This window comes from Amblyraja radiata, chromosome 14, assembly GCF_010909765.2.
Source record: "Amblyraja radiata isolate CabotCenter1 chromosome 14, sAmbRad1.1.pri, whole genome shotgun sequence".
NCBI lineage: Eukaryota > Metazoa > Chordata > Chondrichthyes > Rajiformes > Rajidae > Amblyraja > Amblyraja radiata.
Window position 1 is genome coordinate 47,584,840 of NC_045969.1, and position 15,592 is coordinate 47,600,431.

The 15,592-nt window shown below is 42.4% G+C and overlaps 1 protein-coding gene across 11 annotated transcripts in view; it reads right to left on the reverse strand.

The window, feature by feature from the left end:
- map3k7cl (MAP3K7 C-terminal like) overlaps positions 1 to 15,592 on the reverse strand; it is a 110,151-nt gene that overhangs the window by 89,031 nt on the left and 5,528 nt on the right. For 4 of the 11 annotated variants that reach the window (XM_033033251.1, XM_033033249.1, XM_033033245.1 and 1 more), the window contains one exon: positions 2,363 to 2,477. In XM_033033251.1, the coding sequence (XP_032889142.1) occupies positions 2,363 to 2,432 (70 nt within the window). In that variant the 5' untranslated portion in view covers positions 2,433 to 2,477. Of the gene's footprint in view, positions 1 to 2,362; positions 2,478 to 2,901; positions 3,009 to 3,073; positions 3,390 to 15,592 lie in introns of those variants that run through there. The other 7 variants (XM_033033247.1, XM_033033246.1, XM_033033242.1 and 4 more) reach the window with 5 other exon arrangements.

Sequence of the window (15,592 nt, forward strand, 5' to 3'; positions counted from 1 at the left end):
TCAACCCTAAACCTACCTTGGCAACAGGACAATACAGACCACGTCTTGAACTACCATAGACTTGTTTTCTAATTACGTATTTCTGCACTAATGTTTTGTCTATTTGAACGATTGCTTTTCATTCTTTGCAAGATTCATGTGCAATTTGTGTGCAACTTATGTGATTTGCGTTTTTGTGTGTTGTCTGAATCCTGTGAGCAAGATTTTCATTGTACTTGAACCTCTACCTGTACCTATGACAAGTAAAATAAACTTGACTTGACATGACTAATCTAAGGAATACTGGGTTCATTTTCTGCAGAGTAGTGTCTTGCAAATACATACTCAGTAAATCTATTTTTCATTTGTTCCATTGAGGCCGAATTAGTTATTGCACTTGCAGACAGACAAAATTTTAAAAAAGTTTCCTAATTGACTGAAAGAGGTTGAGCTTAAATGCGCACAAAATATCTGGAGGCACTGGCATTTGGTGCTCTTTATCCTGGTATTGACAGAGTTTCCTTAGTCATCTTTCCAATGATCCTTCTTTTTATGTCTATTCTCTTTTGATGGTATTGCTAGGGTTCAAGTGTCGTCAAGGTGAGTCACAACACCCGAGAATGTCACCCCGTGCACTAGTGAGGGAGTAACGCTCTGATGGAAATCCCAACTTTCCAAGGGGACATTAGACTGAAGCCCTGCCTGTCCTCTAAGGTAAGAGGGTCACATGGACATAAAAGGTCACGTGCATTATTAATCTCACCCCTAAATATATCTGCACAAAAGTTAATTTGTCCAACAAATTTATCCTTCAATCAAAAGTTCTGAAATATATTATTACATCATGAATACACTGTGGAAATTTCCTGTGCACAGATTGGCAGCAATGCTTTCAAGTACATTTAAAAATACACTTTACCAGCTGGAAACCAATTTGGGATATTCTGAAAAGAATATGAAGGGTGTTATATTAATTCATATATCTTTTTTTGGTTAGTGGCTTTCACAGTTCATTTATAACATGTGCTCGTTTTTCCCTTATCTATAACATTACATTGCAAAGGATTCAATACCAGGTCTGACAAGGTTGTCACAATGTTTGTTCCCCTCTATCACTCCCAAATTGTACGTTGTCTCCAAATCTCACAAACTTTAATCTCATCTGTAAATATATCTGCACAATAGAATATTTGCCCATATTTTCATCCCTCAAGCAATCAACAAACTTGATTGCTGAACTGCTATCAATTGAGGCGCCCAATGATTCTTAATTTTTAATTGGAAAATATTAATCATGAGTGAAAGGTACACAAAATTGCTGGAGGAACTCAGCGGGTGCAGCAGCATCTATGGAGCGAAGGAAATAGGCGACGTTTCGGGTCTGAAGAAGGGTTTCGGCCCGAAACGTCGCCTATTTCCTTCGTTCCATAGATGCTGCTGCACCCGCTGAGTTCCTCCAGCAATTTTGTGTACCTTCGATATTCCAGCATCTGCAGTTCCCTTTTGAACACAATCATGAGTGAAAGCTTGCTATGAAGAATTAAAAGATACAGGTACCCACCGGGACAATTTCTGCCTACAGATGTTAAAATTCTGCTGGTTCCACATTCAACAGTTGTTGCAAGTTCAGGAAACCGACTGGGCCTGCTTCACGTATATCAAGAGGGGCGTATGTGGTCATTAAGCTGCCATTACCAATGTTTCATATGAACCTCGAATACAATTAAACAAAATAATTCTATCACACTGAAAGGAAGTTTATGCAAGGGGTGGTAATGGGCAGAATGATTACAATATCGATCTCCACATAAAATCCCAGTTCTTGCTTGATATGTTACAAACCATAAATTAGAATAAGAATCCCGTCTACATCTGCTATCATCGCAGGTGAATGAAATCACCATACATGATTCTGAATTGGTTCAATGGCTCTTCTGAATTCATTACAAACCACACAGAGGCAGGAAAACAAGAGAAAAAAAAAATTGATACAGTCATCACAAAATCAATTGGGATGATAATTGAACCAATGTCAATGACCATATACAATTAATCACTGTTATTTGTTGCACCTTTGCAAATTATTCTCACTAAAGTCGTAAGAAAATATGAGAAATGTGAAATGTTTTAATCGTGAGATCTTCCACTGTGATTGTATTCTAGTAATCTAATGCTAACTATCCTTTTATTTTCTTTCCCTCGGTATACAAAATATCCATCATTATTATGTCTCTTTTATTTTTTGAAGTAAACTATTTTGTAAGTTGTCTCTTTACAATATTATTGTTTAGATTTCTAAAGACAGAAATGTTAACTGAAGGGTTGCACATTCTATTTAAATCTATCCATCTTGACATTAGGCAACTGAAACATACTGTCATACCTGTAAGGTCATCTAGACTCAGGGAAATATGGACAGGTTTATCTGAAGGTAGCCTCCTTGTGGTAATCATATGGCCACTGGTACTGGAGTTCGGATTGTAGTTTCTGTTCTTTCGCTGTGAGGAAAGATTGATAGTGGAATTCAATACAAATCCCTGTACTTGCTAAAATAAAATTAAAACACTGGATATGTAAAGTGCCATCATGCTGCTGAAACAACATCTGCTAAGTACAGCCCAATCCCTTCTAATGTCAAATGTAGTAGAAGTTAGTAGAAGTAATATTATGATAAACATGTAGTAGAAAACATCAGAATTCACTATATTATATATACTATAATACGTTTCACTATAATACGTACATTAATGTACAGACTTTATCAAAGGCCATGATAACCCAAGCTAATTGCCAGTCTTTACATGGCCATGGCTTAATAGAACATGAAAGTTATACAAAACCAAATGTAAGCTGTAGTTTGCCTTGTTATAAAATTGCAGTTCAGTTTTAATGCGTGCACACAGCCCACACCTATAGCCTTACCTTGGTCACTTCCACACCTGCCAACGCGAGGTTCTGGACAGACGTGTCTCTTGCCTGGTCTTTGCCTTGTCGGAGCATTAAAGATCAAATGTGAGACAGAGCACCTGCTGCATGGCAACAAATTGACACTGTAATAGGCACTGAGGCAGCTGGTACGACAGCATGCTGTTACCTGCACTTCCCATGGGCTCTGGGCTCCCTCAGGCCTGTTTTCTGTGGGCCGGACTTCCCCTCTCTTTCTTACTGTAAAAGGCGCTGAATCTTACTCACTCGCACAAAAGCAGCAGCAATTCCTCTGTGTGATGCGCCTATCATTTTTGTTTACAGTTCAGCAACTTTAGAGTGTAAAGTGCCTTAAAACTAGAAAACGATTGTCAGCATGACCCTGCCTGTGTCTGTTCAATACGGCAAACTCCTTTAAACAACATGACTCCAGTCAGTAAAAATGCCTGTGACCCCAATTAGCTCAGGGTGACATAGCCAGTTTGGACTGCAGCTGCAACAGTACGTAAATGTACCATGATGCAGCTTTCCAAACTGAGGCTCTGTGTGCCTCTGCACAACATGACAGCATAGTACACTTGAATGACAGTAATGACAGGTGTCAGCCTCATCTGACACGAAAGTCCTCGACATATTTTGGCACGTTTTCTTCAACTCATATCAAATAACCGCGTTTTGAGATGCAGCGTTCTCTTATAGCACGGGCTGATGAATTTGACAGTCAACCTCCAGCCATAATTTGTCTGTAAAATCAAGGACACGTTATTAAATATCTTGAGGAACTCCTAGAGTTTTATATAACATACTCAAGACACGGGAAAGGACAGTCATCCTTCGGGAAACAGCAAAACATATGAGATTGGATTAAAAACATCTAAAAAGATTAAAACTAGTTGGGTAGATTAGTAATTAATCTTCTGAGGGCCCCAGCTGCTATTTATAATCACCCTTTTTTGTTATATCTCCTCTTCTTTTAGGTTGTCCCAAGCCACATGCCATTCCCTAACAAATTGGGCAGGCAGTAAACCTCCTAATGCCATACTGGAATTGACTGCTAATAAATGTATGAGAGTGACTTTGTCTCTCTTGTCCTTCGATTTTTCTTCCACATCCAGAGGAAAGCACCATCCTTACTTACCCTTACCTGATTAGTTATATTAAGAATTATTGGCGTGAATCACAATATCTCTATCATACCCTTGGCACAAAGTCTAAAAATAATAAACACTTATGAATGTGCTATTTACCTCGTACGTTACTTAACTTTTCAACAAGTGGAGTGTTATCACCTGAATAGCATTTGAGTAAGACACAGCTCATCTGTTTGAAATTATCTGTAAACTACTAAGTAGGTCAGAACTGGTGCACTGTGCCTATTTAGGGTGCTACATTAAACAATGTCCATACCTTGGAAACTGTTTGGAACACGTGTGAGGGAGGCAACACTTCAGTTCTGAGGAGAGATTTTAGAGGTTGGGATTGTTCCAGTCAGAACTCAAAAACGATTAAGGGTGGAGTTGATCGAGGATTTAAAACCATTAAGTGTTTCAATATGGGAAGCAGCTCCTCTTTGTTTCGTATGTCAAAAATGTTAGGAACTCAAGTCGACACAAATTGAAGACTAAAAGAAATAACTAGGAAGAAACTTAAGCGGAATGTTTTTATAATCTGGAATGTGCTGCCCAGATGAGTCATGGACAGAAAACAGAGAGTAGGAATTTTTTCTTAATTTTCAAAAGTTGGGGGATTTGGGCACCAAAGCCGCAATGGCCATCCCATAGGGAAGGATCAGAAAGATATTCCCAACTCAAAATAGTAGGAAATTTGGAGAGCAGCAGATATTTACTTCCTTAACTACACTCATCCAGGCAATGGAAACTATTCCAGCATGCTCTTGGTGTGCCTTGTATGAGGTGGAAAGGCTTGCTGACTTGCTGACTTGCTTTTGAGATTTATATGGATGTTCCAGCTGAGGGTCTGGTCAACAGTGCCCTTGCAAATGTTGACGGCAGAGTAATTGACAATGCTACTGCTAAAGTGAACTTTTTCAAAAGGAAGATGGTTAGACAATACCTTGTTAGAAATAGTGAAGGCTTTGAACTGGCGTGATACTGGTGTGTGAAATGGTGTGTTATTTGCCACTTAACAGCCCATGGATAATATAGTTTAAGTTTTGCCTCATGCAGTGATTTCATGGGCATTTTCTGAAAATGCAATAATGTGAACAAACTCCATCTGATCGCATGATGGAATCAAGTTCACTGTTAAAAACGTGAAGCACCTAGATCAGGACATGACTTTAGCAGTTTCCGAGGTCAATGTCTTGGATCTGAGAAGACTGGTCACCAGGGCTCCTTGAAACTGGACCTTGCCAATTGCTACTGTGATGTCAAGGGCAGTCATTCTCATCGCACCTTTTGAATTCAGGTGTTTCTTTGGGTTCAAGTCTAGAGCTAAGTGGATCTGGAAAACGCCAAACAGGACATTAGTGAGCAGCTCATTGGTGGGTCAATCCAGTGGAAGTGTTAATAATGACACTTCCATCACTTGGCTCATGATTGAGAATAGACTGAGAGGGTGGTAACATGCAGGCTAGCAGTGCTGTTCGTGTTTCCAGATTGGCAGTATTACTCATGGGTTGTGACGGCAATCAGTACCGAGCTTTCAGTTATCCATGATTGATATGAATGATTCAGATGAAAGATGTGAATGCAATGTATCCAAGTTTGCTGATCATAGAAAGTAAACTGAGGAAGAAGTAATCAGTCTACAAAGTGATACAGGTAAGGGAGTAAGGGGGAAAGAAGGAACCAGGTGGAGTATAATGTGGTCAATCTTAGGTTATAAACTTTGGGAATAAGAATAGAAAAAAATAATATTTTTAATTAGTGAGAAACTAATAAATGGTGGTGTACAGGAGGATAGACACAAAAAGCTGGAGTAACTCAGCGGGACAGGCAGCATCTGGGGAGAGAAGGTATGGGTGACGTTTCGGGTCGAGACCCTTCTTCAGACTGAAGGAGTGTACAGAAAGATCCTGGTAATCTGGTTTATGAGACACAAAAAGTAAACATGCATGTCCATCATGCAATTGGAAAGACAAATTGTCTTTATTTAAATGAGTTTAGTTTAGTTTAGTTTAGAGATACAGAATGGAAACAGGCCCTTCGGCTTACCAAGACCACACCAACCAGCGATCACCCCGTACAATAACACTGTCCTACACACGAGGACAACTTACAATTTTAACCAAAGCCAATTAACCTACAAACCTGTACGTCTTTGGAGTGTGGGAGGAAACCGGAGCACCTGGGGAAAACCCACACGGTCACAGGGAGAATGTATAAAATGTTCGAACTCCATATAGACAGCACTCGTAGTCAGGACCGAACCTGGGTTTCTGGCATTGGAAGGCAACAACTTTAGCGCTGTGCTACTGTGCCGCCCTGGTGTTGAGAAACAAAACTACAACAGGCAAAACTACAATAAGCTCACACAAGGCTTGGGTGAAACCTGATTTAGACGACTGTTTTCAGTTTTGGTCACTATCTAAAGAAAGATGTTGATGCCTTGAAGCCATTTAATAGATTGATTGCATGGATGCTGGAAATGTCCTATGAAAACAAATTGTGTGTGATAGTTTGTAAAATAAGAGGTGACATCTAAGATGTTGTGAAGAGTTGTCAGGGTGGAGAGTCAAGAAACAGGAAATATAGATTCAGGATAAGGGAGTCACCATTTTTTACATGGAGAGTTATTAGTCTTTGGACATCTCTCTTTCAGAGAAATCTCTTAGAACAGGGTAGCATGCTGGCATAACAGTTGAGTTGCTGCTTCACAGCGCCAGAGACCCGGGTTCGATCCTGACTACGGGTGCTGTCTGTACGAGGTTCGTACGTTCTCCCCGTGATCTGTGTGGGTTTTCTCAGAGATCTTCGGTTTCCTCCCACACTCCAAAGACGTACAGGTATGTAGGTTAATTGCCTTGGTATAAGTGTGAATTGTCCGTAGTGTGTGTAGGATAGTGTTAATATGCGGGGATCGCTGGTCGGTGCAGACCCGGTGGGCCGAAGGGCCTGTTTGCACGCTGTAACTCTAAACTAAACTAAACTAAAATAGAATGATCTATCATAGGAACAGGCTCTTCAGCCCACAATGTCTAATCTGAACATGATGACAAATTAAACGAATCACCTCTGCCTGCATGTGAACCATATGCCTCCCTGCATATTCATTGCCTACCTAAAAAACAATTAAATGCTGCTGTCAAATCTATTCCACCACCACTCCTGGCAGTGCGTTCCAGGCACCTATCACTCTCTGTGTAAAAAAACTTGCTATGTACATTCTTGTTATGTACTAACTTGCTGAAACATCCCCCCTGCAACTTTAAGGCTGTGCCCTCTGGTCTTTGTAATTTGGAAAAACATTCTGACTGTCTACCCTATCTAAGGCCTCATAATTTCATTTACAGCTATCAGGACTTCCTTCAGTTTCTGGCACTCAAGAGAACACAACCCAAGGATTATCTCCTTATAGCTATTACTCTATAAAATAGGCAGCATCCTGCTAAACCTCTATTGCACCCTAACCATGGCCACCACATTCTTCCTGTAATGGAGCAACTGGAATTGCACTCAATATAGACCATGGGCCGAGGTGCTTTTTCGTTTCATTTCATGACCCAAATCACGTATCCACCTGTATTTATAACATATTGTGTAAAAATATTATAGAAATCATTCCTGAAACTCGTCAAGAACAAAACCTGCACATATTTTTAAAATATGAGAAAAACCTCCAATTTTCCGAGTAGTAATTGTCCAATTAAAGCATGTTTGACATTGAGTCGGACGCCAATTAACCAATCACCTTTGTTTCATGCTAGCTAGGCAGCGAGCACACTGGGATCATGGCTGCCTCCTAATAACATCACAAAAATAGCAAGGTTTCGAAGGCAGAAAGGTAATGTATTTGGTGATAATTTTGTTTTACAATTGATTTATCTTTGTAAAGTTATGATGTTGTGAACTGTGAAATAAAAATGATAAATAAAAATGTAGAGCTAGGGTTAGGATTAGGGTCAGGGTTTGTGTCAGGGTTAGAGTTAGGGTTAGGGTTAGGCATTTTCCTCTCAGTGGAAGAGGGTTAGGGTTAGGGCAGGGGTCGGCAGCCTACGGCCCACGGGCCAGATCCTGCCCGTAACCCGAAAACATCCAGCCCGCAGGCGGTTTTTTTTCTGAGGACTTCCGTGACAGAGCCGGCACTATGGGGGTGCTGAAGGCTGCCCTGGGTCAAGCTGAGCAACAGGGGGGAAGAGAGGGGGTCAGTGAGTCGGCCGGCCGGTGGGTGCTGTGAGGGGTCGGTCGGGCTGTTGGCCGGCCGGTTCTTGCAGTGGGCGGACTGAAGGAGCCGACGCTCTGGGGGTGCTGAAGGCGGCCCGGGCGGCTTGCAGGGCAGTGCTGATCCCCACTATGTTGACATTCGGTGTAATCGTGCCGTTGGGTAGGCTGCTGCTGATGATCCAGAAGGGCATGCTGGCCGGGGTGAACGCGTTGAGCGGCCACAAGTACGGAGCCCACAGTCAGTCCCAAAGCGGCTCCAGCTCCAGCCGTGGGCAGCTCTGGAAGGGGGGCGAGTTAGGGTTAGGGTTAGGCATTTTCCTCTCGATGGAAGATGCCTTAGCCTTCCCCCAGTCCCACTATGGCTGTGACCTCCACAATGCACACTGGCAGTCAGTGGGGTTCAGTACACGGGGGAACGCACAGGATCTGCCCTGATCCATTAATTAGGCGGGTTCAGGAGCCGGGAAAACCCAGGACCTCTGCGGCAGTCTCACTGAACATACACCTCTAGTCGGACTCAGAATTATATTCATTACTAGACTAAGTGGGACACATGTTCACAAGGGAGGGCTGGTCCCCCAACGCAATATTCCACCCCTCCACCAATTCCAATATTGGTGGCCAGTGTGGGGTGGGGGGGGGGGGGGGGGCTTTCTGGAGCGCTAGTATGGGTGTTGTGGGCTGAATGGACTGGTTTCCAGAGGGTTAGTATGGACTTTGTGGGCCAAATGGATTCTTGGGGTGGCAGCTCAGTCACTCAAGCCTGATGTGCTGGCAGCTCACTCACAGCTGGTGGGCTGGCAGTTGACATGGCTATTCCTTGAAATTCCATTTCAAGCAGGGTGCAAGGCCACCAAATTCAAGTGCAGTTTCTTACCACTTCAAGCAGGGTGCAAGGCCACCAAACTCAAGTGCAGTTTCATGCCACTTCAAGCAGTGTGCAAAGCCACCAAACTCAAGTGCAGTTTCATGCCATTTCAAGCAGGGTGCAAGGCCACCAAATTCAAGTGCAGTTTCATACCACTTCAAGCAGGGTGCAAGGCCACCAAATTCAAGTGCAGTTTCATACCACTTCAAGCAGGGTGCAAGGCCACCAAATTCAAGTGCAGTTTCATACCACTTCAAGCAGGGTGCAAGGCCACCAAATTCAAATGCAGTTTCATTCCATTTCAAGCAGGGTGAAACCACCATAAAACCCACACAAAACCCACACAAAACACCACATAAACACCCCACTCACCGTTCAGTAGACATTCAGTGTGTTCAGTTGATTCACAGCTCAGAGAGTCGTGACCTCTCTCTCGCAACTTGCAGAGACTGAGTCACACCCACACTTCTGGGTTTTATACCCCCCCCCCTCCCACCGGAAGGGGCGTGGCCTTCATGGTGTGATTGACAGGAGAGAGATTCTCAACATTTTTTAAACAATAATAACACTTTTATTTTTCATTGATGGGAAGAATCCTCTGCACCTGATGAGCGGAGGAGGACTGAGTAAAATGGCCCAAAATCGCAGCCATACGTGGTAGCGTTTTAGCTAAAATCAATATACAATGCAAACAGGAAGTTGTCAAGTTTAAACTTTTAATCATTTGCCATTTCAAACCAACCACTACCAACCATTTGCTGTGCTTTATTTCAAACCAACCACCACGAACCATTCGCTGTGCTTTATTTCAAACCAACCACCACCAATCATTTGCTGTGCTTTATTTCAAACCAACCACATTTTCATTTTTGAACCATATTAAGGGCACTCAAGGTCAGTAAAACCACACTCACAGTTTAGTAGACATGTGTTCAGTGTTATTCACAGCTCGTGACCCTCTCGCTCCCCCATCTTGCAGAGACTGACTGAGGCACTCAACACTTCCGGGTTTTTAAGTCCTTCCGGAAGGGGCGTGGCCTTCAGGAGAGAGAATCTCAACATTTTTTAAACACTAATAACTCTTTTATTTTTCATAGATGGGGAAAATCCTCTTGTCCTGCACAGTGGAGGGGGACTCTGAGTAAGTTGGCCAAAAATCACAGCCGTAAGTGGCAGCGTTTTTTCTAAAATCAATATACAGAACAACAGGAAGTGGTCATGATCAGACATTTAGTAATATATTATTATTATTATTATTATACAATATAATTACATATAATTATATATAACTCCAGTCATATTCAAAAGTCATATATACGGTACAATAATATATGGCTTAAATAGACCGCAGCCCGAAATTAGGCTCACCATAGAGTAATATTTCTCTGCCCATATCTGAACCTGCTCTTCCCTCTGAAGGCCTGTTTCACTGTTTGCAACTCCATCAACTTTAGTGTTGTCGCAAACTTACTACTCATCCCATTTACATTTTTATCCAAATCATTTGTATATTTTGTCCAAATCATTTTTAAGGTGAGGGGAGAAAGAATTAACAGAACATTTTCTTACAGAGGGCAATAGATATACGGAATGAGCTGTCAGAAGTGGTAGTTGAGGCAGGGACTATAACAACATTTAAAAGGCATTCGGATAGGTACATGGATAGAATAGGTTTAGAAAAATATGGCCCAAATGCAGGCACATGAGGCATCTTGGCCGGCAGAGGCAAGGTGCCCGATGGGCCTGTTTCCATGCTGAATGACTCTATGACTATATCACAAACAACAGAGGGTCCCAGCACTGATTCCCACCGAATGCCAGCTCGCACAAATCTCCAGCCAGAATAACACCCTTCTACCTCTATCCTGCAGATAGACACAAAATGCTGGAGTAACTCAGCAGGTCAGGCAGCGTCTCTGCTGAAAATAAATAGGTGACGTTTTGTGTCGGAGCACTTCTTCAGACCTCATGATAGGTTCTGCAGAAGGGGTTTGACTCGAAATATCACCTATTCCTTTTCTGCAGAGATGCTGCCTGACCCGCTGAGTTACTCCAGCATTTTGTGTCTATTTTTGATATAAACCGGCATTTACAGTTTATTCCCAAACACCACTCTCCTTGTCTTTTATGGGTGAAGCCAAGGTACCATGTCACCACGATCTCTTACATTTTAATGTTCTGGAGCCACAATGAACTGCAAATGTTGGAACCTTGAGTAAAATACGAAGTGCTAGAGTAATTTAGCATGTCAGGCAGTATCTCTGGAGGACATGGACAGGTGACATTTAGGGTCGGGGTTTTCTTCAGGCTGATTGTAGTGGGGGCGGGGGGGGGGGGGGGGGGGGAAGAGAAAGCTGAAAAGGAGGGAGAGGCAGGACAAAGCATGGCAAGTGATAGGTGGATACAGGTGAGGGAGTGTGGTTGACAAATGGGTGGACAAATGCTGGAGACGGGAGGAGACAAAAGGATGTCAGATGAGAGAAGGGGAGAGAGCTAGATGATTCAATGTTTATACCGTTGGGTTGTAAGCATATGAAGTGCTGTTCCTCCAGAGTGTGGCCTCACTCTGACAATGGACAGAAGGGTTGGTAAGAGAATGGGAAGGAAAGTTAAATGGGTTTGCAACCAGGAGAACCGAGGGGCTTGACTGACTGAGCCCAGGTGTTCAGTGAAATGGTCACCTAATTTAATCTTCTCGTTCAACCTACCATGAGGGGCTTCATCAAACGCCTTACAAAAATATTTCTAGACAACATCCATTGCTCTACCCTCATCAAATACCTTAGTCAACAACTCAAAAAACTCAATCTAAAAACTGATATTAATGTATCTGCAGGGTATGAATTACTGTGCTGTGAGAATAGAGCAGGAGAATGGATTAAATTTCGTCAGCGTAAAGATGATCAAATGGATTTCAGAACTGTATCATGCCATGATTCACCAAATTATATTTCTGAGACCCTAAGCAATTCCTTACAGATCTACTTCATATAATTTGCAAGTTGTGCTGGTTAAAGTCCCTAGTGTCCAATGAGTAGTTTCAACATTTTAAAGAAGTATACAGGTGGGGCGATTGAGAGAGACAGACACAAAATATCGGAGTAATTGAACAGGACAGGCAGCATCTCTGGGGAGAAAGAATGAGAGGCGTTTCGGGTTGAGACCTTTCTCAGGTGATATAGAGTGACATGTTCAGTCCTTTGCTGCTAAACGTTGCTACTAAACTTTAGCCCATAAAGGGGAAAGTAATGCTAAAATCACCACGGGTCTTCTCAGCCTTTATTGGCCACTGGATAGAGAGCGTAGGAAGGAACTGCAGATGCTGGTTTAAATCAAAGATAGACACAAAAAGCTGGAGTAGACTTCAGACTGTCTGAAGAAGGGTCTCAACCCGAAACGTCACCCATTCTTTCTCTCCAGAGATGCTGCCTGTCCCGCTGAGTTACTCCAGCTTTTTCTGTCTATTAAAGGATAGAGAGCATTCCAACACAGAAAATAGTGAAGGCACACTAAACACTGTCCATTCATATTCAAAAAGTGGATTAGAGAGTAGTGTCACTGAACATCATGAAATTGCATGAGAAATGCTTCCTTTGTTACATTGGCCTATGATTTTCTTTGCCCTGATCACAACCAACATTGAGTTTTTCATGATACCTTAGGAGATCACTGTTACAGATATCTGTAATGTGGTTCAAGTGAATCACTGGATTACTACAATGGTATTGTTTAACACATCAACTAGGAACCATGCACAGAAAATTGAGAATCTAAATGTGTAGAATTGTATTTTCCATTCGCAAACAAAAATGAAATGTAAGAACCTAACATAAAATTGAAAGAAGGGTCACAAAATGCTGGAGTAAATCAGGGACAGGCAGCATCTCTGGAGAGGAATCGGTGTCCTTCTTCAGATGTCTAAAGAAAGATTTCGACCCGAAATGTCGCCCATTCCTTCTCTTCCGAGATGCTGCCTGTCCAGCTGAGTTACTCCAGCATTTTGTGTCTATCTTCGGTGTAAACCGCCATCTGCAGTTCCTTCCTGCAGATAAAAATGAAAGAAACATGCAAGTAAAAGATAGGATAACTAACAAAGTAGTTATTAGGAAAAACAAATCTATGTTAAGCACAATTTGATTTAATAGTTCCAGTGTTTGGACAAATAAAGTTGCCATCGCAAAGGAAGTACAATTTGAGCATAATATAGAAGCAGTGAAATCAGTCCGTGTTGGCAAGAACACTTCAGGCTCGATCACGCTGAGCACCGGCTCCCCTCAAGGCTGTGTGCTCAGCCCGCTGTTGTTCACATTGCTCACACATGACTGTGCTGCCAGATTCAGGGACAATAAGATCATAAAATTCGCGGATGACACAACAGTGGTGGGACTCATCAGCGGAGATGACGAATCAATGTACAGGGAGGAAGTAAAACAACTAGTGGACTGGTGCGGCAAAAATAATCTAGAATTAAATGTCGACAAAACGAAGGAGATGGTTGTCGACTTCAGGAGGGCGCAGCCAAAGCATACACCCCTCAACATCAGTGGCACTACAGTGGAGAGAGTGGAGAGCATAAAGTTCCTCAGTGTGCAAATTACAGACAGCCTCACCTGGTCCAGGAACACCACTGGGACCGTCAAACGGGCCCATCAGCGACTGCACTTCCTGAGGAAACTAAAACAGGCCTCACTCCCCACCAACATCCTCAGGACTTTCTACAGGGGTACGGTGGAGTCTGTACTCACGTACTGCATAAATACGTGGTACTCCACCTGCAACTGCTCGGACAGGAAGGCTCTGCAGAGGGTAGTGAGGGGAGCAGAGAGGATCATTGGCGTCTCCCTACCCTCGGTACAAGAACTGTTCCAGAGACGCTGTCTGAAAAAAGCTCAGAGAATTGCTAAGGACAAACTGCACCCCCTCCACATACACCTGGATTTCCTGCCATCAGGCAAGAGATATCGAAGCATCAAAGCCCGGACTACAAGACTGCTAAACAGCTTCCTACCACAGGCTGTGAGGCTGCTAAACAGTCACTCTGTACTCACAGTCACTTGATTCTGCGGCTGGCACGGACACTTTAATAACTGGCACTGGCCACTTTAATAACTGGCACTGGCCACTCAAATCAGCTGCCCCGGACATTTTATGATTGGTTTATTGTATTTTAACCTTGTGTCTTACCTGCTTTTAACTATTTATTATACTGTTCCATTAGGGACTGGATTGTTTTTAGTGTTATTATGTGTGAAATGTTTTAAATTTCATGTGCGATGCTCCGCTATTCCCTGGGAAACGTCTTTTCATTTTGCACTGTACAACTGTTGCTTGCAAGATGACAATAAAGGTTGATTGATTGATTGATTGATTCTGCTTTTTGCATATTGTGTTTCAATGTAGTCAGTAGAAATGTAACAAACCTTTAGATGGCTTTTCGCTTGGTGGTTCTCATGCTGGTTTTTAAAATATATCCCACACCTATTTATTTTTGTTTTGTGAGCAGCAGGAAACCAAAATAGATATCAAATAAATTTATTATTTAATGGGTCTGTGATCTCGTTCCAGCAATGGTGACCTTGGATTACCATTGCTGGATTCTTTATGCACCACTTATAGTCCTTGAGTTTGCAGCAGGAATCTGCACTTTATCCAGATGGTAATAATTAATTATTAACCTGGTTTTAACCTATGAATTAAAATGTGCAAACTTGACCATCATTTCACCTGCTGATTCCTGCTGTTCATCCACACGCTACATGTCACAGCAATTTATCCGAGTGTTGGCAGGTTGTACTCTGTTCATCTAAAGCTCACCGCCTAACAACAAGCCAGGGAACAGCAGCTGTTCATGCCTTGGCAGACCAGCTGGAGATGAAAGGTTGATGGTGCGAAGAAGTCATTGAGGAAAAGGATTTTAAAAATTAACATGTATTACAATGCGAGTGTGTATTAGATGATAAGATTGACGTTTCTTTGAATGAAAGATTTTGTTTGGATAAATGAAAGCTGTTTAGCAAAATTAACTGAAGTGAACCTTTGTATATCAAAGTCTGCTCTTCTCCACTCTGCTCACAGAGTTGCTGTCACTCTATTAGTTGGATCAGATCCATGTGCTCAAGTTACTACTTCCAATCTCATGTCATCCTCATCATCTACTGTCACTTGAACCACCTTCTTATCTCCACTAATCCTCCGAATTTATCTCTCCCCTCATTCCCCAGCTTTAAATATGCTTCTGGATTTCACTCTCACTGCGCTAAGCTCCTCCACTGAACAACCAGCTCAGTTAGTCCACACCATTAGTATCTGCTGCTACTGAAGATTAACCCCTTGGGTCCACCGGTTGACTCTGTGATACTGGGATCTGGAGACTCCAGAGATTGATCAGTTCACTGGAATTTGTTGTATTTATTTATTACTAGCTAGGTCAACTGTTATTGCTCATCCTAAATCATCTCTGAATGGAATGGCTTGT